Source organism: Hypanus sabinus, chromosome 12, assembly GCF_030144855.1.
Source record: "Hypanus sabinus isolate sHypSab1 chromosome 12, sHypSab1.hap1, whole genome shotgun sequence".
In the NCBI taxonomy this organism is placed as follows: Eukaryota; Metazoa; Chordata; class Chondrichthyes; order Myliobatiformes; family Dasyatidae; genus Hypanus; species Hypanus sabinus.
Genome location: NC_082717.1, coordinates 35,073,475 through 35,098,519, shown reverse-complemented (window position 1 = coordinate 35,098,519; position 25,045 = coordinate 35,073,475). Strand labels below are relative to the sequence as shown.

Here is a 25,045-nt window from a genome sequence, read left to right as displayed (position 1 = left end):
GTCTGTTGGTGGCCTCCCTCACTAGTCCCCTTCTTGCATGGTCACTCAGTTTTTGAGGACAGCCTGCTCTAGGCAGATTTACAGCTGTGCCATATTCTTCCCATTTCTTGATCATTGACTTAACTGTACTCCAAGGGATATCCAGTGACTTGAAAATTTTCTTGTATCCATCTCCTGACTTGTGCTTTTCAAAAATCATTTTTTTGGAGTGGTTTGGAGTGTTCTTTCGTCTTCATGGTGTAGTTTTTGCCTGGATACTGACTCCCCAGCAGTTGGGCCTTCCAGACACAAGTGTATATCTACTACAATCAATAGAAACACCTTTGCCACGCACAGGTCTCCAAAAACAGAAATCCATTTAACTAATCACATGTCTTCTAAAACCAACTGGCTGCACCAGTGATGATTTGGTGTGCCATATTCAAGTCAAGTCAAGCCATTTTTATTGTCATTTCGACCATAACTGCTGGTACAGTACATAGTAAAAATAAGACAATGATTTTTCAGAACCATGGTGTTACATGACACTGTACAAAAACTAGACTGAACTATGTAAAAAACAACACAGAAAAAAAACTAGACTACCGACCTACCCGGGACTGCATAAAGTGCACAAAACAGTGCAGGCATTATAATAAATAATAATCAAGACAATAGGGCACTAAGGTGTCAGTCCAGACTCTGGGTATTGAGGAGTCTGATAGCTTGGGGGAAGGAACTGTTACATAGTCCGGTCGTGTCAGCCCAAATACTCTGTGCCTTTTCCCAGACGGCAGGAGGGAGAAGAGTTTGTATGAGGGGTGCATGGGGTCCTTCATAATGCTGTTCGCTTTGCAGATGCAGCGTGTACTGTAAATGTCCGTAATGGCGGGAAAAGAGACCCCGATGATCTCAGCTGATCTCATAATCCGCTGCAGGGTCTTGCGATCCAAGATGGTGCAATTTTCAAACCAGGCAGTGATGCAGCTGCTCAAGATACCCCTTATACAACCCCTGTAGAATGTGATGAGGATGGGGTGTTGGAGAAGGACTTGCCTCAGCCTTCGCAGAAAGTAGAGACGCTGCTGGGCTTTCTTTGCTATGGAGCTGGTGTTGAGGGACCAGGTGAGATTCTCTGTCAGATGAACACCAAGAAATTAAAGAGGGGCAAAACTTACGCAGTCAATTATTTTGTGTTTTATATTTATAATTAATTTACATCACTTTGTAGAGACCTGTTTTCACTTTGACACAACAAGTGTCTTTTTCTGTTGATAGGTGTCAAAAAAGCCAAATTAGATCCACTGTGATTCAATGTTATAAAACAATAAAACATGAAAACTTCCAAGGGGCGGAGGGGGTGAATACTTTTTACAGGCATGTATTTATTATCTGCATTTGTCCAGTTTGTTTACAGCTTACATTTCCTGATGTTTACAGTTACTGTTCTATAGATTTCCTAGGTATGCCTGCCAGAAAAAGTCTCAGGGTTGTATATGGTGACATGTATGCATTCCGATAATAAATCTTACTTTGTACATCGTACTTTGAACTTTCAGTGAACAAGTTGACGTTTCAGGCCGCGACCCTTCATCAGGATGCAATGAATGACCAGTCCTGGTAAGAATGCAAGTGAAGGAAAATGGTTTGTACAACGTCTCTAAGCTCGAAATCCCAAAATGGACATGTCTGAACAGGTGTAAGGAATGTGCCCTAAGAAGTGGCGTAGTCTGCTTCCAAAGCACTAGTTACACAACAGCAGTGAAACAAAACTCGCCCATCTGGAAACATCAGTCTGTATTATATCATCTCATTAATCTGTCCATGGTGGAGAAGAGGCCAACTGTAATGTTATTTCCAAAGCAACTTTCCAATCTACTGCAGCCAATGAATTGCAAGAAAGCCACTGACGCTTCAACGAAAAATATCCATACATTTTCAAGTTGAACAATCAAATAAACAAAACATTAAAATCAAAGAGTAAATTCCCTGCTTTTTGTGCAAAATGTGCAACAGAACTTTATGCAATTATCGAAGAAAATAGAAAGATGAGTTTAATGCTAAATCAAAAGGATGTCACATCCCTTAAAGTGCAAACTATGCGTACTGTGTTAAAATATATACTATTTATACTATACTATGTTAAAATATTTTAAACTAGATTACATGCTGTGGTCATTGAAGCAGAGGCTTGATCCATAATCCTCTGATTCAAGACAATGCTACCACCCAGACTGGACTGACATTGAAATCTGAATTAAAAACTTGTGTATTCAAATTTGGTCATATTGTCATAATTCAGTGCACAGTTTCTATTAATCTTTCTGCACTTGCAAGATGATTTACTATATCTAAACATAATGCTACTGCCCTGAGTACCAGAAACTTCAGCTCTTCAACTCAACAGCCTAAAGCTGTGCCACTCACCACTGAAGGGCACGGCTCACAAAGGTTAGAGATAGTTAGGGAGGGACAATCTGAAAGACAGAGAGGATCTATCTGCAAGGATGTCAGGGATGTCATATAGGAGACACACACACACACACACACACTTACTTTCTGGGCCTCAGGACTACTTTTACTTCCCTTCAATCATATCCATTTTTTTCTGCAGTGTCTTGGAATAATTAATTTCAAACCTTGCTGACTTTACAAGTGGATCTTATGCAAGCCCAGACAAGTAAAGCAAATGTTGACTGTTGAGATGATCTCAGATGCTTGAGGAGAAGAAAAGGTAGTTTCCAGTAATTGTGTAGCTATCTTGTAGAGATTATGTATAATTTTGTGTAAATCAAGATGGCAGTATGTGAATTTTCACTTTTTTGGTTTCAAAACAGTCAAATGTCAATTCCTCATTTTCCTTTACAGTAGATGTACATGTACAGTAAATGTGATCCCCTTCCTTCTAGATTTTAGTTGCTGACCTAGTTAAGTTACTGCCACCTAACTCTCTGAACCTTTTTCATAGCACAAGTATACTGAAAGTCTTCAGTGTTGAATGATAATTATGGATCAATTGATTTATACAAATTGGACAGAATTATTCTAACAATGATGCCAATGTGGTGAGATCAAATTGTAGGAATTGAATAAAGCAATCTAGTTTAACTGATACAAGTAGAACTGCTGAACAATATGGAATGTGTACACAATTATGATGTAACTGATGCAAGATTTATCCTTGTTCTCATTGACCTACAGGAAAACCAAAACAAAATACTGAAAACAGTTTGTGTTTAAAATACTGGTCCTGATAATATAGTATCTTTTCGCCTCTAGGCAAACTATACCCATGTTACTTTGTCCTAGGCCAACATTTAATGAAGTTCCATATTCAATTATTTTTTCCCCATGGATTATCCACCATCCCTTATAAACAATGTTATCCTTTCTTTATTGACTTTCAGGGAGAAGAGTGGATTTTTTTGTGCTTATCTGGATAACTCAGCGCTCTTTCTCAAGAGGTCAACATTGTTACCTGTCAATGCACATCCTCCAGAGCTAAGATAATCTTCCAGCTTGTTGATAAGAAGAACCGGTGATTACGAATGAGGACCTCCCACCGAGAACTGACAATCTATAACGAAGACCAACCCCCACCCACACAAGTCCAATCCTTCTCGGGAAATAATATCTAACTAACCCACACTAATAAAAGTGTAAATATCATAGTGCCTTCCTGAGCCTGGCCAGATGTAGGAAACCTGAGAACATGCCATTTGAGACTAGAATCTTCTGATATTCTATCATGAAGTCTGACTCAACAGCAACCGAACCACTGATAAAATTTATACTGTACCTATTGCTTTCACATTTCATTTTAACATTTCACCGGTTACACTTTCTTGAGTTCAGATTAAGAGTGCGGAACAGTCAAACAAAATGTTTCAACTGGTCAAACAAACCAGTTTCTACTCTGCCTGATTACTGTCAGGATGTAAGAAAAGATTTTCATGGCTTGGAAAAACACAATTTTGGAAAATCATATTTTGCAGAAGTTTTGGTGAATATAAAGGTATATCTGTGTACATTGAGCCAGACAATTCTGAGAGCTCAACTTCAGACTTTAAAGTATGTCATTCAATCTTTACAAAGACAGTAAGCAGTTTTGGTTGTCACTTTTGAATTTGTTCTAACAGCAAGGTGAAAAGTTCTTATTACATTAGTTGGCTAAAAGGATTCTTATTGGCTACACAGTTGTTTTTTTAAAAGCAGCCAGCAAAGATTGGATTTTTGATTTTCATTTTCTGTTTTTCCCCCAACTCACTGCCAGAAAGCCGTCTGTTGCTGCTGAGAACCACCCCAATTTTACACTGCTGAAACTGGGAAGTTATTAAAAAGGGGAAATTCCTAGCACAAAACAACTCACTAACACCATGTGAATGGTGCAAAAGAATGTTGTTCTTTCAGTCAAACCACTGACCAAATGCCAGAATTAACAATGTAATCTCAGTCTACCAGCGCATAATATATGCTGTGTTGTAATTACTGCTCCATTTTTTTTCTCAGATGAAATGGGTTTTAAGCAGGAAGATTTAGTGTTTAATAGAAACTAGTGGTACTCAGTATACACACAATCTACAGCAATCAGCAATCAGCTCATCAATGATTTAAAGGATACCCTCATTTGGAAACTGCTCATTCTCCACAGGTAACAATATCTTACTTAATGCAAATAAATGATCAACAGGAATGCTCGACATTAAGAATTTTCCTCTGCTGAGCCACTAACCTCCACCTAGGCCAAACGCTTAAGAATAGAGATGTTGTACACTGATCTTGCATTCGGATTCAAAATATTGACAAGTAAACCTGAACAGCAAAATGATCTAACAGGTGATTAAAATCTGAAGCTATAAAATACTGGAAATCCACTGGAGGAAAATACAGAAAAAATTACCCAAGGTGCAAGTCAACAAAACCAGAACCACTAAGTGTTTCAATGAATACTTGTAGGAATATAAATAAATTCGAGTTAATGCCTGTAACAACTAATATCTATTTTCATGTTAACAAAGATTTTTAATAAACATGATATTCCTAAATTGGGTACTTACCAAGACAAACATAAATATAACTAAATTCTGATATCCTTAAAATTACTTCAAAATTATTGAAGATATTCACATGCCGGTGGTAATAAACCTGATTCTGACTTTATCTTAAACACTGCAAAACTGTTATCTTGAATCAAAATGTTACAGAGTACCCCATTTTCTGAAAGTGTAAACTGGAGATAACACCCCAGTGGTGCTCAGTCAAAGGTGGTCACCAAATTACATGGCATGTCACTCTATTGAGGTGATGAATGCAGGAACCCTCACAACATTTCAGAACTGGTGAGATGAGCATTTGAAATGCTATAACCTAGAACACCATGGGCAAAGTACTGAAAAAGAGGATTCTTATAGAGAGGTACATTATAGCCACCACAGACGCAGTGTACAAAATAACTCTAGGAAATATTAGTAAAAAGCTAAGCTATACTTTGGGAAACAGTTTACATGGGGTGAAGTGACAGGGAATGAAATGAATGACTTGTTCTACGAGCTAAAACAGAGCAACATTCACTGGTTTTCAGAAGAATGTGATGAATCGATGAGAGATTGACAGGGAAGAAGCAGAAAGGCCATTTCCCAGAGGCTGGAAGCATTTGGAATTAGGAGTGAATTCCAAAGGTATTTAATTAACTGAGTAAAGAAATTAGGAAGATATTTCTTTCCAACCTTCCTAGTAAAGACATTCTTGTTCAATGTTTTTTCTATTGATAAGCTTTAACATTCTTTGTACCAGACCCCCGTGAATGTCAGATGTTGAGAACATTTCAATCCGAAACAGAGAACACCCGATATCAAGGAAATCTGAGGTCAAAGGGATAGGGCAAGGAAGAGATCTTGATGCCCTGAATCAGCCAGCACTTCACTGAATGATAGAGAGAATTTATGACAAAGTTCTGTACATTCTATCCATCCAAATGGATCTTGCTCTCAATTAATCAATTGTCAAATAAAGCAAAATGATATTGAAGCATCTCAGAATAAGGTGGTCTGATAACTTCAAAATCTCATTTCAATTGCGAGACAGGCAAATAATTTGAAGGTAAGTAACCAACACTGTTTACCTCTGGATTTGAAATCCCACAAAAGATTCAAAACCTGAATAAATTTAGAGAACCATATCAATGAACTTGAGCACTACTTGTAACTAGAGTGTATAAAGTTATAAACAAAATGATAAATTGATCAATAAGCTCTCTTTTGAATAAGGTTGTATCACCCACTGCCTGCTGTAATGGGCTAAAACTTAGTTACCTTCTAATAACAGTCTGAAGGAGAATAACTTCTTTACAAGTCAGTATTGTTCTGATTTTTGCACTCACTCATTGCAGAATGGCTTTCTAAAATGGGACAGAGGTCACACAGCACAGTGTCAGAAGAGCTGAGCTGATTACTTCTGCAATCTGACAAAGTATTCATCTTAACTTAACATGAAAAACCAAACATTATTCATTCAACAAACATGCAAGTTGCAATTGCACTTGAATGGTTGAATCAGATTTCAAATATTTTTAAGATAATCTTTAATTTTTGTTAATTATTTAAACCTATTTCTACAGCGTTTAAATGTCTCCAGTTGTTACTTCCATCAGTGTTTGTTTTTCCTCCTGTCTGGCCAGATAAAAGTTGACGTTTCTCACTTTCCTAATGCTCTGTGCTTCTTTCAAATAATTAAGGAAAAGCAACGCAGTCAGTGTCTTATTCCAGACAGTATTTTGTACTAAAACAAATTGTAAACACAAGAAACCCTGCAGATGCCAGAAATCCACAGCAACACACACACAAAATGCCGGAGGAACTCAGCAGGTCAGGCAGCATCTATGGAAATGAATAAACAGTCGATGTTTCGGGCCATGACACTTCTTCAGGACTGAGAAGGAAGGGGGCATGTACCAGAATTAAAAGATGGGGGGAGGGAATGGAGGCTAGCTGGAAAATGATAGGTGATGCCAGCTGAAGTCAAGGGTTGGAGAAGAAAGAACCTGATTGGAAAGGAGAGTGGATGATAGGAGGAAGGGAAGGAAGAGGCGACTGGGGGAGAAGTAATGATGAGGAGAGGTAAAAGACCAGAGCTGGGAGTAGTGAAGGGGTGGGGAGGGTGGAATTTGATTACCAGAAGAAGAAATCAATATTCATGCCATCAAGCTGGAGGCTACCCAGATGGAATACAAGATGTTGCTCCTCCACCCAGAGGCAAAGTCTTAAAACAAAGTATATGGTCAATACTTCATACTAAACAAACTATTTACTAAATAAACATATGTTTAAGGTGAGAGGGGAAATATTTTGCGAGGCAAGTTTTTCCACATAGTGGGTGGAGAATGCATGGAATGAGCTGCCAAAGTAAGTGATGTCAGCAGGGAAACGTGAAAGACATTTGGGCATCTGGACATGGCACGTAGACAGTCAAGGTTAAATGCACGCAAATAAGATTACCTCAGGAAGACAGCTTGGTCAGCATGGACGAGCTGAATCAAAAGGTATGCTTTGTGCTATATAACTCTGAATCTCTTTAAATGCCAATGGACAAATATGGAGTTGGAAATTCAGAAGCCTAGAGTAGTGAATATCAGAAGTCCAACCAATAAATGGTGAAAATATGAAAAAATGAGAAACCAGTCTTTTTCCAGTAGGAACGGAGAAGTTCATCAGTCATATATACCTGTACCTACGATATGATGAGTTAGTTAAATGTAGTTAGAGAACCACCTGATGGCCCATGACTGCCACTGCATTTCTCTTGAATAAAAGTAGCACACTACAGGATTCCACACATTCAACGCATGACTTCTCCTGGCAAGCTAGTTTCTCCAAGCAGATACCTATCCTCAAAACAATACATTTTATTCAGAATTTAACAGCTCTCAAATGAATTAAATACAGTCACATTGCTTTTACTCAATCATGAACATTCACATGAAATTGTAACAATAGATCTAAACAACACTGAAGGACAAGAGTGAATCTGCTTACATTTATACCCTCTCATACTGCCTGAGGCTGAAGGTGGCGGCAGAGCAGAAAACCACCTTCAAAATGGAAATGTACATAAATAAAGTGCAACAAAAGAGTACAAAGGAGAAATAAATTGCAGGATTCAATAATTAAGCAACAGACATGCAGAATTTGGAATATTTAATCTGAACACTAGACTGTATTTTATTTGCACCTACTTGTCACTCTTCTAGACAACACATTCTCTTTGTTAAACTCATATATTCTGTGCTCTGCCACCCAACTCAAATGTATCAGAACCACTCACTTATTTGTAGATAGAGCCAAGGTAAAAACCAGGAACAACAGTACTCACTATTTCCAAAACTAGAATAAAGCAATTGTGAAAAAGAAGAAAGAGGCAATAGTAATAACAATTCACTGGCTATCATTTGAGGACACAAGAAGAAACTAGTGTTTGTCCACCATTAATAATATTAGAAGTTATGCAATAATATTTATTACCTAAATAAATGCTATACATTAATTTGTTGCAAGCTCATTGCTCATACTCCCCAATGTCTTTTAGCCCAACTTTTGTGAGGTATGATTTTTGACAATTGGAACACTGTCCAGAGCACTGAATTTTCCTCAGCTTTTATTTGCAATCCTCTTTTGTTCTGTTAGTTGAATGCAATTCTTTTTTTTAGAGATTTCCTGTGCACTCAAATTAATTTTCAATTCACCACTCTGAGTATTAAATGACTAGGTGGTAAATAGGCAGAACTGTGCAAAATTGAATTCCTACCTATGGGTGGCCATGGGCTTGAAAACATTGATAGCAATATTCAGTAACACTTGTGTAAAGAGCCCTTACAATAAGGTAGGCAGTACTGCACTGGTATAAACTGTGTAAAATGCACTCAACAATTGAACTAGCTTTGCACAACCAATTTTCAAATCAGATGCTTGGCAAACAAGGACATTTGAGATTGTGAACAACAATCCCATACAAAAAATAAATGTTTGTCTTCATAAACAAATACTAAAGGAAATGTAAGCAAAAAGTAACCTGTTCTTCTTGGAATGTTCATCCTTTCCTCTTTTGACTCCAAATATCCTGGTGATAAGAGCACTGAACAATAATGTGGAAGAATTTCGTACCTGGTGGTTAAAAGCAAAGATGAATATAATGCCGTGTAGAGAGCATCTTTTGTATTTATATTTACCAGTATATTTTTTACAGTATATGTTTTAAACCTCCATATGCAAAAGCAAATAATCACCTTAATTTTTATAATTGTGTAAGATATTTAAGGTATTTTGCTGACTTGTATAAATTGCTACCATTAACTTTTAAAAAATCTTTTACAGCCAAATGAGAACATAAGGCCATAAGATATAGGAGCAGAATTAGGCCATTTGGCCCATCGAGTCTGCTCCACCATTTCAACATTTCTCAGCCCCAAACTCCTGCTTTCTCCCTGTATCCCTTAACACCCTGACTAATCAGGAACCTATCAATCTCTGCCTAAAATATACCCCAACAAAAATTGCTTCATCATGAGTTTTATGAATTTGAAACTTCATGTAAAATAATCATTTGGTAGCAAATGGTAAAGTGAAAGACAATGGGTTATTGTGTGTTAAATCTATCTTTAGCTAAACGAGGGCTCTGTTGAACATTTCACGCAAAGAAGAGTATTTCCAACAGTATGGCACGCCCTCAGTAGTCCCCTGAAGCAGCAGCGTTGACTGTGAGCTGAAGGGATAGAAGAAGAATGTGAACCTATGACCTTCATGCTCATAAATGAAAGTGCCTGCACGAAGCCAAGTAAAGTTGCCAGCTTTAGCACAAGTTTTTGCCACATTAGGTATATTTCTGTTCTGTACATGTTCCTGCTATTTAGGAATTAGGATGACTACCCAAAATCATTTCACTTAGAACTCTACAGCTGGCAACAGAGGAGACCTGGATTTGAATCCAGAGGTGATATGCGTGCGTGTTTTCAGTGAGTGGATCAATTCTTCAGCTATAAACAAGCACCAGGTCTAAAATTGAGTGAACTTGGGCTCAAGCAATGTTGAATTTGGCTGTGCCTTGTTGTTTTGATAGCTAATATTTAAAATAAAAGTCCAGATCAGTTTACTGGAAATAAAAATCACATACACAAGTCCTGCTTCAGATCTAAGCAGCCAGGCCAGTCAGTGAAGAAATGTGATCAGAAATAAACATGCAGTCAAGATTATTACAAATTATATTGAACGATATGCAATTAAATAAAAGAACTGCAGTTTTAGCCGTTGCATAGTAAATGCAATGAAATGCAGTATTTGTACAGTGAAAAAAACCCACAATTAACATGCTGTTTTCCGTCGACTCAATAAATCAAAGTTTGAAATAAACAGGACTTTTTTTTTCATTGGTAAACAAATTAAGGAACGGTTACATCCACAACACACACGTCTTTTGGAAACTTCTAAATTATAACTTGTGCTTTGGCAACCATGGTTATTTATTTTAGAGCAGGTTTGTTTGATTTGGTTGGTAATGCAGAGCGTTTTCCACAAATATCCCACTCTACAAAACGACAGCCAGACTTTTTAAAAATACATCTCACAACCTGCAATTTGACATGGGCTCAACTAAGAAAACTTTGCACTGCAGAATTTTTTCGGTGAGTTTTTCCATCAGTCGACTGAGAATCAATAAAGTGTGCCAATGAAAATAGTTAACTAACTTCTTAAAATTATACTTAATCCTTCAAACTTTAAAATCACTGTTATCAGTGGCAAGAGCAAGTTTGTAAAACATTTGAAAATACTAATTGCTATATCTGCTTCCATCTAATTGGCAAGAGATTTGGGCTAACAACCAATCCCTACAACAAACAAAGCTGAAAAGCAATGAGGAGCTCAATTCTGATACCACCATTTTCTGCTTTCTCACATCCGAGGTTTGAAAATGACTCATACAAACAAATGGGATCACACACCACTTATATTGGCAATATTAATGCAAATAGAACAGCACACATGATCAGTTTCCTGATCTCTGCTCAAGTACCATTTCAGTGCATTTAAATTTAAGCTTTTATAATGGGGCAAATTTTCCACTGAGATCTGCTCGTGAACATAGCCACAGCTAAACGATTCCCAAGCGATGACTGCAGCATAATCTTCTGCTCATCAGGCAGCTGACCACAGGTCACAGCTGGAGAGAGGCGGGTGAGGAGGTCACTGCTGAATCTGTGCCAGGTCCATCTGGAGCAAGTACAGCAGGTTCATTCAACTCAAGGGGAGAAATTGGCCACCATGTGAAAGGCGAGTTAAGAGGTTTATGTACGAATGAGTGTCTGAGTGTATTTAGTCTTTTAATTTTTTAATTAACTGATAATTTTGACCATCTGTGAGCCTAGAGGTAGTGCCTTATTGAAAACGACAGAAACCCTTTCCAATTTAATAAGAGTTGGGACATGTTGGCCTTCACAAGTCATGGCATTGAGTATATATGCAAGGAAGTCATGCTGTAGCTATATTAATCTTTGGTTAGGCCACACTTGGAGTATTGTGTGCAATACTGGTTGGCCCATCACAGGAAGGATGTGGAGGCTTTGGAAAGAGATCAGAAGAGGTTTACCACGATGCTGCCTGGATTAGGGGACACGTGCTATAAGGAGAGGTTAGATAAACTTGGGTTGTTTTCTCTGGAGTGTCAGCATCTGAGGGGAGATCTAAAAGAGGTTTACCAAAGAGGCATAGATAGGATAGACATTCAGAAACTTTTCGCCAGGGTATAATACATGTATACAAGGTCAGAGGGGGAAACCACAAAAAAAATTTATGAGGCATGATTTTTTACCTTTGCCCCGGAGGGTGGTAGATGCCTGGAACATGCTGCCAAGGGTCATAGTGGAAGCAGATATGAGAGAAGTGTTTCAGAGGTTTTTAGATAGATGCATGAAAATGCAGGGAATGGAGGGATATACTTCATGTACAGGAAGAAGAAACTTATTTTACTTTGGCGTTGTATCCAGCACATACATCATGGGCTCAAGGGCTTTTGCCTGTGCTGTACTGTTGTATATTCTATGAATATAGCAGAGTTCAGAACAGTAGAGCCATGACCTGCAGACCTAAGGCTAACATACGTGCTTAAGTTGAGTAGCCCTTTTGGCAAATGGCACGGACACTCTCTTGCATCCTGGCCCATGTCATTTCTTCTCAGTGGAAGATCATTACTGGTAGCACAATAGAACAAACAAGATGGTCTGGAGTAGACACACTCCAAGATCTCAAGGCAGAGCATGGCCTGCCCAGACTGTTTCAATGGTTAGAGGGCAGATAGATGCCATCATAGCTGGAATGGAATGTTGCTGGTCTAGTCCCAGGGCCTAAGCAGCTTCAGAAACATTCAGAGGTATGTAGAGGTGGGTAAATAAACATAGGGAGAGGCGGCGGTTCACATCTGTTTCAGTGACTTCCACCACTAACTTTGAGAGAATCACAGATGAGATTATAAAGCATAATCACATTGGAAGGTGCTACTTCCCAAAGCAAGACATCAAAACTAATTAATAGGAGAGATAGGATATAGTCTTATAGGAGAGATCACACAATTTTTTTCACCTAGGCAATGATAAGGGAATGGAGCTACCCATCTGAAAATGTAGAAAATGCAAAAAAAAATCTCAAAGAAATTAAGAAGCGCTCGAATGTATGCTTAAAAGGGCCAGGACCTGCCAGGTTATAATCTAGAGTAGGAAGATGGAAATAAAATAGGTATCTTATTATCCAAGGCCATAAAAACATAAAACATAGGAGCAGAATTAAGCAATTCCGTCAGTCAAGCCTGTTTCATCTCGGCAGATTTATAACTCATCTCAACCCCATTCTCCTGCATTCTCTGAGTAACATTTGATGCCCTTACCAATCAAGAATCTACCAACCTCCGTTTTAAAGTACACAATGACTTGGCCTCGACAACGTCTGTGGCAATAAATTCCACAAATCCACCACCCTCTGACGAAAGAAATTCCTCCTCATCTCTGTTCTGAAGGGACATCCTTCTATACAGAAGCTGTGCCCTCTGATCGTAGACTCCTCCAGTAGAGGAAACATCCTCTTCACATCCACTCATCGAGGCCTTTAGGTATTCTACAAGTTTAATCGGATTCCATCCCCCCCACCATTTCTCTAAATTCCAGTGAGTACAGGCCCAGAGTTATCAAACATTCATCATACATGTTCACTCTCAGGGTCATTCTCGTGAATCTCCTCTGGACATCCTTTCTCAGCGCATCCTTTCTTAGATAAGAGGTCCAAAAGGGTGTATGATGAATTAAAAATGAAATTAGGGAGGCTTTAAGGATGCACAAGAAAGAAATTCTCAAGGAGAAAATATAGGAAATAAAATAGTCTTCTTTATAAGTAGATATAAAAATGCACAATCACAACCTGGTCCCAACATATCAATGTAGTTATAAAGAAGGCAAGACAGCGGCTATACCTTATTAGCAGTTTGAAGAGATTTGGCATGTCAACAAATACACTCAAAAACATATATATTTGAGAGCATTCTGACAGGCTGCATCACTGTCTGGTATGGAGGGGCTACCGCGCAGGACCGAAAGAAGCTGCAGAAGGTTGTAAATCTGGTTAGCTCCATCTTGGGCATTAACTTACAAAATACCTAGGATATTTTCAGGGAGCGGTGTCTCAGAAAGGCATCATCCATTATTAAGGACCTCCAGCACTCAGGGCATGCCCTTTTCTCACTGTTGCCATCAGGTAGGAGGTACAGAAGCCTGAAGGCACACACTCAGTGATTCAGGAACAGCTTCTTCCCCTCTGTCATCCCGTTCCTAAATGGATATTGAAGCTTTGGACACTACCTCAGCTATTTTTAATATACAGTATTTCTATTTATGCACATTTAAAAAAATCTAATCAATATATGTTATTGATTTACTTGTTTATTTATTATTATGTTTTATTTTATTTATTATTTTTTTCCTCTCTCTCTCTCTGCTAGTTTATGTATTGCATTGAACTGCTGCTGCTGTTAACAAATTTCACATCACATGCCAGTGATAATAAACCTGATTCTGATTCGGATCTCTGCTGCCTCAAAACGGTAGGCACTTGGGTTTGATCCTGAGCTCAGGTGTTGTCTGTGTAGAGTTTGTACATTCTCTCCATGAATGTTTGAATTTCCTCCAGCATCCCAAAGGTGTACTGGTAGACTAACAGGCAACTATAAATTGACAATGACAAAACAAAGCAAAGCTAAAGAATAGTTGTTGGGCATGTGGTGAGAGACGATGAGTTGCAAGGAGTACAGGTAAATAAGGAGTGGGGCAATGAAACCAATGGCACTACTGCCCTGGAAACAGGCATAGATCTGATGAGCCAAATGGCATTCTATTGTGTTGTTATAAGACAAAGAAAAGATTGGGTCACTTGGAGTGAAAAAAAAGGTCCCAAGTGTGTTATAAATAAAGACTTTGCTTCTGTCCTTAGGGAAGAGTAGAATCATACAAGCATTGATATTGAGGAGGAAGAATGTGAAGTACTGACAGTCAAAGACCTTGAGGTAGAAAAGGGGTATAAAATTGAACAAGGTTCCCGGATGCTTTGTTGCCTGCTGGGTGCCAGGGTTAGGGTCATCTCAGATCAAGTCCATAATATTCTTAAAGAGGGAGGGTGAGCATCCAGAGATCGTGATCCATGTTAGTACCAATGACATGGGTAGAAAGGGTAATGAGGTCCAACAGAGTAAGTTCAGGGAGTTAGGTGCTAAGTTAAAGGACAAGATCTCCAGGGGTGACTGCTACATGCATCAGATGCTAGTGAGGACAGAAGTAGGAAGATCTTACAGCCTAACACATGGCTAAGGTGATCGTGCAGGAGGGAATGCTTCAGTATTTGGATCACTGGGCTCTCTTCCAGGGGAGGTGGCTCCTGGGGTCCTGTACAGAAGGGGCTGTTTGCACCTAAACTGAATGGGAACTCATATCTTTGTGAGAGGTTTGATAGTGCTGCATGGGGGGGGGGGGGGGGGAGGGAGGTGGAGGAGGTGGTTTCAACTAGTGCTGCAGGGGAAGGATATCTGAGTGCCAGACACAATACTGGAATGGTTGTGGGGGAAAATGTTGTCAAACGTACTAACAAGATCAGAATTGCAAGATTAATCATGGTGGGACTAGCTTTCTAAGCTGCATATATCTCAAAGCAAAGAACACTGTAGGAAAGGCAAATGAGCTTAGGGCATGCATCAGCACACATAATTATGACACTGTAGCCATTAACGAGACTTGGTTGCAGGAGGGTCTGGACTGGCTGCTCAATGTTTCAGGGTTACTTTGTTTTGGATGTGATAGAGTGGGTGGGATTAAAGAGGGAAAGCTGATGTTACTTGTCAGGAAAAATGTCACGGCAGTGCTCTGTCACAACAGACTGGAGAGTTCATCTAGTGAGGCTGCAGTATATGGGTGGAACTGAGGAATAAGAGACTGATGACCACAATAATGGGATTATATTATAGACTACCCAACAGTCCATGGGATTTAGAGGAGCAAATTTGTAGAGAGATCACAGACTGTTGCAAGAAACATAGGGATTGTGATGGTAGGTGACATTAACTTTCCATGAATTGACTGGGACTCCAATTATTTTAAAGGGCTGAGTTCAGGAAAGTTTCCTTAATTAGTATATAGAAATCCCAACTACAGAGAGTGAGATACTACATCTCCTGTTAGGGAAATGAGACAGGGCAGGAGACAGAGGTTTATGTAGGGGAACATTTTGCATCTAGTGATCATTGAGGGGCGAGAGCCGACACTACCCAGCATCTTGTTAGCAAGTGCACTATCGCTGGAGGAAAAGATTGAAGACCTAAAGGCAAGATTGCTGTATCGTAGTGAAATGAGGAATTGCTGCGTTCTCTGTTTCACAGAGACATGGCACACCCAGGACACAACAAATACATTCGTAAAACCCGAGGGCTTCTCAATACATTGGATGGACTGGACTGCTGATTTATTGATGATAAAAGATGGCGGTCTGTGCTTTATACTAAACTCACTGTGGTGCTCAGATGTAGCAGTCTTATCACACTCTTGCTCCCCTGACTCTGGACTTTTAATAATCGAGTGCCAATCATTCTACATACAAAGAGAATTCTGTTCCATGATCCTGACCACAGTTTACATACTGCCAATATATTGAGAGCTGCTGTCAGCAAACAAGAAACAGCCTACCTCAAAGTCTTTCAAATCATTTTTTGGGACCAATCCGGTTTGTTTGAAGAAACCTCTGCCCAATTATCATCACCATACTAACTGCAGCCCCAGGGGTCCCAATGCACTTGAATGCAGCTATACTACGATTAGGAATTCCTACCGTTCCATGCCTAGACTGCATTCTGGGAAATCTTTTCATGTGGCTGTCATCCTTCTACCTGCATGCAGGTAGAGGCTCCAGAGAAGAGGACAACAAAAATGTGGCTAGGAGTTGCTTCGAGTCAGTGGACTGGGCCATGTTCAAGGACTCATCAGAGAATCTGAATCAATACACCAAGGTTGTCAGGGACTTCATTAAAACATTCTTAGACGAATGCGTCCCCACCATCTGAGTCTTCCTCAACCAAAAGCGCTGGATGAACAATTAGATCCACATCCAGCTGAGGGCCAGATCAGTGCCATTCAGATCTAGCTACCACATTAAATAAAGGAGGTCCAAGTACCATATCAGGAAAGACATCTCATATGCCAAGTGTCAATTCCAGACCAAGCAAATCACTGAAGGATGCTCAAAAGCTGTGGCAGGACTTGAATGCTATCACCTTTACAAAGCGAAACCAAGCGACAATAAGGCTTCACTCCAAGATGAGCTCAATGCATTTTATGATTGCTTTGACCATCAAAACATGGAGGCACTTTCAGGAATTCCCAAAGCCACCGATGACCCTGTGATTTCAGTTTCTGAGGTCGGCATGAGAGCATCCTCTATGACAGTGACCCCAGAGAAATCATCCGGCCCAGACGGGGCACCGGTCCGAGTACGAAATACCTGTGCCGATCAAGTGGCTGGAGTATTCACTGATATCTCTAACTTCTCCCTTTGGCTATCTGAGGTACCTGCCTATTTCAAGCATGCTTTAGTTATACCAGTACCTAAGAAGACCATGGTAACCTGTCTCATTGACAATCGTCCAGTAGCACTTGGGTACATCCACTGTGATGAAATGCTTTGAGAGGTTGATAACGAAATATAGCCATTCCTGCCAGCAGAGTAACTTGGATCTGCTCACAAATGCCTACGGTCACAAAAGGTCAGATGCCGTTTAATTGGCTCTTCACTCAACTTTGGAATATCTGAACAGCGAAAATGCATGGATCAGCATACCTAAATTAACAACATCTTGCCATTCAGTACTAAAATTCCCTCAAGACTAATCAATAAGCTTCTAGACCTATGGCCTCAATACTTCCCTGCGCAACTGGATCCTTGATTCTCTCACTTGTAGTTCCCAGTGAATTTGATTGGCAACAATATCTTTTCCACAATCTCCATCAGCACAGGTGCACCACAAGGCTGTGTAGTTAGTCCCCTGCTCTACTCACTTTATACTTAAAATTTTAAGGCTACTCACAGCTCCAATGCCATAATTACATTTCTGGATGACACCATTGTCGTTGGCCAAATCAAAGGTGGTGACAAATCAGCATATTGGAGAGAGATTGAAAATATTGCTGATTGGTACCACCACAATGTCTCACTCAATGTCGAGGAGATGATTACTGACTTCAGAAAGAGGAAAATGGATGCCCATGATCAGAGATGGAGAAGGTCAACCACATTAAATTCCTCAGTGTTACCATTTCTGTCCTGGGTCCAGCGTGCAAGTGCCATTACAAAGATATAGCAGGTTATCTAAAACTCTGACAAACATCTATAGATGTGTGGTGGAGAGTATATTGAATGGTTGCAACATGGCCCTGTATGAAAACACCAATGTCCTTTAATTGAAAATCCTACAAAAATTAGTGGGTATGACCCAGTAAAACACAGTTAAAGCCCCCTCCCCACCATTGAGCACACAGACACAAAGCACTGTTGCAGGAAAGCAGCATCCATCATTAAGAACTCCCACCATCTAGGTCAAGTTCTCTTCTTGCTGACATCAAGAAGGTGATACAGGGCATCAGGAGCAACAACACCAGATTCAGGAACAGTTGTTAGCCCTCAACATCAAGTTCTTCAACTGGAGGGGATAACTTCTTCACTCAACTTCAATGAACTGTTCCCACAACCTATGAGACTCACTTTCAAGGACTTTGTCCCCATGTTCTCAATATTCACTGCTTGTTTGTTTATTTATTTATTTATTATTAATATTTCTTTTTTCCGTTTTTCTACTTGCACAGTTTTGTTGTCTTTTGCGCATTAATTGTTTACCCTGTTTGGAACAGATTTTCGTTGAGTTTCTTGTACTTACTATGAATGCCTGGAAGGAAATGAATCTCAGGGTTGCATATTTAGATACTTCGATAAAAAAACTTACTATTTTTTAATTGAGATGCAGCACGGAGCGTGTCCTTCCGACCCTTCGAGACGTAACACCCAGCAATCCCCCAACTTAATACTAGCCTAATCATGCGACAATTTAAAATGAGAAATTAATCTCCCAACCAGTACATCTTTGAAGTATGGTTGGAAACCCGAGTACCGAGAGGAAACCCAAAGGGTCATGGGGAGAAAATAAAAAATCCTTAGAGGCAGTGGTGGAAATTGAACCCAAATCGCCTGCACTGTAAAATGGTGTAAGACTGTAAGATATAGGAGAAGAATTAGGCCATTCAGCCCATCAAGTCTGCTCCACCATTCCATCATGGTTGATCCTGGATCTCATTCAACCCCATACACCTGCCTTCATGCTATATCCTTTGATGCCGTGATCGATCAGGAACTGATCAATTTCCGCCTTAAACATATGCATGGACGTGGCCTCCACTGCAGTCTGTGGCAGACCATTCCACTGATTTACTACTCTCTGGCTAAAAAAATTCCTCCTCACCTCTGTTCTAAAGGGTGGTCCATCTTTTTTGAGGATGTGCCCTCTAGTTCGGAATACGCCACCCCAGGAAACATCCTCTCCACATACACCCTATCTAGTCCTTTCAACATTCGGTAGGTTTCAATGAGATTCCCCTGTATTCTGCTAAATTCCAGTGGGTATAGGCCCAAAGCTGCAAAATGCGTAAGTTAACCACTTCATTACCCGGTATTAGCCTCGTGAACCTCCTCTGGACTCTCTCCAATAATAACACTTGCTTTCTGAGATATGAGGTCCAAAATTGGTGACAATACTCTGTGTGGCCTGCCTAGTGTCTTATAAAGCTTCAGCATTATCTACTTGCTTTTATATTCTATTCCCCTTGAAATAAATGCCAACATTGCATTTGCCTCCTTTACCTCAGACTCAACCTGTAAATTAACATTCTGGGAGTCATGCACAAGGACTCCTAAGTCCTTCTGCACAGCTGATGTTTGAACCTTCTCCCCATTTAGATAATGATCTGCACTATTGTTTCTTTTACCAAAATACATTATCGCACATTTCCCAAGACTGTATTCCATCTACCACTCATTCTTTCCATTTGTCTGTCCTGTTGTAATCGCATTGCTTCCCCAGCATTACTTACTCTTCCAGCTATCTTTGTATCATCCACAGACTTTGTCATCAATTCCATTATCTAAATCACTGACATTGTGAAAAGTAGCAGTCCCAGTACTGACCCCTGAGGAATACCGCTAGTCATTGGCAACCAACCAGAAAAAGCCCCTTATATTCCCACTTGCTGCCTCCTGCCGATCAGCCATTCTGCTGTCCATGCCAGTATCTTTCCTGTAACACCACAGGATTTTATCTTGTTAAGCAGCCTCATGTGGCACCTTATCAAGTGCCTTCTGAAAATCCAAATAAATGACATCCACTGCCTCTCCTTTGTCAACCCTGCTTGTCACTTCCACCCTGTTGTGCTAAACACTATGGTACCATGCTGTCCACTTTGAACTTTGAAGTGCGGTAAGACCAGTGCCGTATAATGCCTCGGCATTACATCCTCTCTTTTATATTCTAGTCCTCTTGAAATAAATGTCAACATTGCAGTTGCATTCCTTACTATCAACTCAACCTGCAACTTAAACTTTAGGGAATCCTGCATGACAACTCTCAAGTCCCTTCGTACCTGTATTTTAATTTTCTCTCCATTTAGAAAGTGGCTTATGCCTTTATTCCTTTTACCCAAGTGCATGACCTTACACTTTCCAACACTATATTCCATCTGTCACTTCTTTGCTTAATTGCCAGTCTGTCCAAGTCCTTCTGCAGACTCCCTGCTTCCTCAACACGACCTGCCCCTCCAGCTATCTTCCTATCATTTGCAAACTTGGCCACAAAGCCATAAATTCTGTCATCCAAATCATTGATGTATAATGGAAAAAAAAGCTGTATCAACATCGATCCCTGTGCAATACCACTATTTATCAACAGCTATCCAGAAAAGGTATCCTGATGAAGGTTCTCAGCCTGACACATGGACTGTTTACACTTTTCCATGGACGTTACCTGGCCTGCTGAGTTCCTCCAGCGTTTGTGTGGGTTGCTCCTTTATTCCCACTCCTTGTCTCCTGCAACCAATCTGCTATCCATGCTAGTATCTTTCCTGTAATACCATGGGCTCTTACCTTGTTAAGCAGGCTCAAGTGCAGCACCTTGTCAAAGGCCTTCTGAAAATCCAAGAAAACAACATCCGACTCTTCTTTCTCTGTTGTTTCGCAAAGAACTCCAACAGATTCATTAGGCAAGATTTTCCCTTGAGGAAACCATGCTGACACTGACCTACCTCCTCCGAGTACCCTGAAACCTTATACTTATTGATGGACTCCAGCATCTTCCCAACCGCTGAAGTGTAACCAGGCTATAACTTCCTTTATTTTGCCTCGCTCCCTCCTCAAACCTGGTATGGAAGTTGTCCTGTCCAAGACTGGAAGAAGCTGCAGAAGATCGTGAACATAGCCCAGCACATCACACAAACCAATCTTCCGTCCTTGGACTCACTTTACACTGCACGCTGTCGGAGCAGTGCTGCCTGGGTAATCAAGGACACGACCCACCCAGCCAACACACTTTTTGTCCCTCTTCCCTCTGGGAGAAGGTTCAGGAGCTTGAAGATTCATATGGCCAGATTTGGGAACAGCTTCTTTCCAACTGTGATAAGACTGCTGAACAAATCCTGACCCGGATCTGGGCCGTACCTTCCAAATATCCGGACCTGACTTGCACTACCTTACTTTCCCTTTTCTATTTTCTAATTATGATTTATAATTTAAATTTTTATTATATTTACTTCGATTTGTACTCCAGGGAGCACGAAGCGCAGAATCAAATATCACTGTGATGATTGTACGCTCTAGTATCAGTAAAGCAAGTAAGTAAAGAGTGGAGTGACATTTGCAATTTTCCAGTCCTCTGGAACTACTCCATAATCTTGAAAGATCATTAATAGTGCTTCAATAATCTCGTCAGCTAACTCTATCAAAACCCTGGGGTGTAGTACATTTAGTCCAGTTGACTTATCTACTCTCTGACCTTTTAGCTTCCCAAGCATCTGCTCCTTAGAAATAGCAACTACACTTACTTCTTCCTCCTGGCACTCTTAATGCCTGGCATCCTCACTCCTCTAACTGTGCAATAAAACAAAACATAAACTATCTACTTCTCTTCTCCTTGTAGAAGTCTCTGTGAGAGAAAGCCTGAGCTTCCAACTCTAACCCTGGTCCACTCACAATATAGCCACTCCCACAATGGCCCTTGTTTCACAAAACAAGGCAGAATACCAAAATGTAGACAGGATTATAACAACCTGAAGATAACAGCACAGGGAGTAAGGTGGTATAGAAGAGCTTTGCCTTTATTGGGCATATATAAGAACAATAAGATCAAGGTGATTGTGCTAGATCTTCAACTTTTCTGCACACTTGACCAACTACTTCTGTCAATATCAACCAATTTTGTATCCTAATCAGAGCCCAATAAGATTAACCCATCATGTCCATGCCCACCAATGCACACCCATCCATTTTCATCCAATCTTCCATCACTTGGACTATTGCCTTCTTCGTAATAAGCGATGCTATTGCTCCTCTAGATACTTCTCAAATTTTGTCAGTGTCTCTGCTTCTGCCCTTCCGCAGTACAGTCCAAGTACTCAAAGCCGAGTGAAAAAAAAGGTCTCCACAGATCCCCTCTAAATCTCTTAGCCTTCAAACCTCCTACACTTAGTTAAATATTAATAGCATGTGAGCCGGCACTGAGCCCCGACAGCTCCTCTACAAAATTACAACTAAACCTGCTATTATACAACTGGTTCATGGCACTACTCCAATCTTAGGCTCAACTTGGTTTCCAGGACATTCATTTTTTCCAATCAGTCTGCCATATGGGACTTCAGATATCAATGGACTACATCAAATAAGGGCTATAGTCTTATTAGTATGCTCTTAAAATTATATTCCTTGAATCAATGAGTATAATCAAGTTGAAATGAACAGATGCTTATTCTACTGGGGAATGAAGGGTTATAGGATACAGACAGAAAAGTGCAGCCTCGGCCAAGGTTGGATCAACTATGCTCTTGCTAAATGGTGGAGCAGGCTCAGAGCCACATGCCATATTCTTGCTCCCATTTCTTATGTAATATGTCATCTTTCAAAAATTTCAATCAAGTTAGGCTATCACAACCTTCCCTTAACAAGTTCACACTGACTGCCCTGGTTTAATGTGTTTCTCTTAATACATTTTTTGCACCTAACATTTTATTTTTTCAATGCATAACTACCATCTCAGTTATAATCCAAGTGTGCCTTACTTAACTTGATAAAATAGGGTTCCATTGGAAAAGTCCAATACCTTGTGCCAACCAGCCCTTTGTCAAGGAACTAAACATGTTATTTTCACATGTAGTATTCTAATTTTGGAACGATCACATGGCTTACCCGTAAAACAAGAATGCTCCACAATAATTTACATCACATCATAATCTGAATGGTCCTTATAAAAGCCAGACTCAACTTTGCACACAACTTACTCTCTTATTGTAGGATGCCACCTTGTTCAACAGTAAGCCAATTTCACCGTACCATTATGTTGGGTAAGCCTTCCCTCACAAGCATTTAAATAAAAAACATAAGACTGCAAAAGCCTTCACGTTTTAGATTAAGCATTTTTATGCTTTTTACACAGTCATACATCACATTAGGCACGGAAAAAATTCAATTATCAAACATAATTAATATTAGAAGGTGAAGACTTACTGCCCACACAGGAGATGTAAAGCCAAGGATCGCTGCTTGCAATCCATCTGCCACATAGGGAATGACATTTTCACCCAATTTGGTATCTCTGAATAGTGCCCTCAAGATATTCAGGGCATGTACCTGACAGAAACAAAATTAACTGTTAAGAAATTATGTATGAGCAATGCAAACGATGAACGCCTTCTGGATCATAAATGTGTTTCCCCCTCCGCCAATTAAAAGATGCAAAACAGAAGAATCTTTAAGTTACACCACAGGAAATATAACATCAATTCATCCCAGTACTGTACATATCTAGCTAAAACCACTCTCCAGAATATCAATACAAAATGTCCAGGAAACAGAAAATAGGAGCATGTGTTCAGCTCCACCATTCAACTAAGTTGAATTGAATTGATTGAGTCAACAAAGATTTATGTTTTCTCTCATGTCACCTGGTCCCTTTACCCTTTAGCATTGAAGAAGTCAATATATTTAAGAACTTGGCAGGATGTGAGAGTGGGTAGTGGGGGATGGGGCAGGAGAGAAAGGAGCGGGGTTGGGGGGGGTAAGAGAGAGAGGAGAGAGAGAGAGAGAGAGAAAGGGGTAAAGAGAGAGGAGAGAAAGGGAGGGTGAGGGTGGGAGGGAGTGGCGGGGCAGTGGGGTTGGCAGGGTAAAGGGAGAGGTAGACAGTGAGGGAGAGGGAGAGGGGAGAGGGGGTTGGAGGGGGCCGAATGAGAGGGAGGGGGAGAGGGAGAGAGAAAGGGGTAAAGAGAGAGGAGAGAAAGGGAGGGTAGGGTGAGGGTGGGAGGGAGTGATGGGACAGAGTGGAGTTGGCGGGGGTTAAGGGAGAGGGGATGGGAGAGAGGGGTTGGCGGGGGCTGAAGGAGAGTGTGTAGAGAGGTAGAGGGTGTGGGAGAGAGGGTGAGAGAGAGGGGGCGGGAGAGGGTGACAGAGAAGGGGTGGGGAGGGGAGAGGGCAGAGAGGGAGAGAGAGGGGGAAAGGGGAGAGGGCAGAGGGTGTGGGAGAGGGTTTGTTGCTGATCTTGAGTGGGTGGGAACTCAATTTAAAGCAACACTGCACTGTAACATTGAAACAGCGAGCTGTTGGTCCCGTCACTGTGACAGGATACCACTCTCTCCCTCATTAGTGAGGGAGAAGAGTCTGTGGGATGTTGAACTATGGGGATGAACAGTGGTTTTTGATGGACTCTATATCATGAGGGTTTTGCTATTGCTTGCCTGGTGGGGGGGGAGGGGCTGATGCTTTTGCTGAGGCGGTGAGGGGGAGGATTGATGCTTTGCTGCTGCTGTCTGGGGAGGGGGCTTTGGGATTCTAATGTTTTTCTGTCATTCATTCTTAGGGCTTTTCTTCTGTGGATGTCTGCGAAGAGCAAGGATTCCAGGCTGTATGCTATATATATTCTCTGACATTAAACGGAACTATTGAACCCCATTTCATTCCCCACTACACATTCCTATCAACTGTCCTCAGCTTCTCCCATTCACCCACCATCAAAAGGCAAGTTACAGTAGCTAACTAACCCACACGTCTTTAGGATGTCGATGAAACCCAGAGGAACCATCGCAACACAACACAAACTCTGTGCACACAGCATTGGTGGTCAGGAATGAACACAAATCATAGAAGTTGAGCCACTCAGCTGTTTCTTTATATGGGTTGAGAACACTTGGTGAGCCCCCTCAATCTCA

General features: G+C 40.5%; 1 protein-coding gene across 3 annotated transcripts in view; it reads right to left on the bottom strand.

The window, feature by feature from the left end:
- The window catches only part of LOC132402765 (thyroid adenoma-associated protein homolog), a 440,832-nt gene that overhangs the window by 296,593 nt on the left and 119,194 nt on the right, over positions 1-25,045 (bottom strand). For all 3 annotated transcript variants that reach the window (XM_059985752.1, XM_059985753.1, XM_059985754.1), the window contains 2 exons: positions 23,352-23,474; positions 9,043-9,134 (listed from right to left, as the gene is read on the bottom strand). In XM_059985752.1, coding sequence (XP_059841735.1) covers positions 9,043-9,134; positions 23,352-23,474 — 215 coding nt within the window. The remainder of the gene's footprint in view (positions 1-9,042; positions 9,135-23,351; positions 23,475-25,045) is intronic.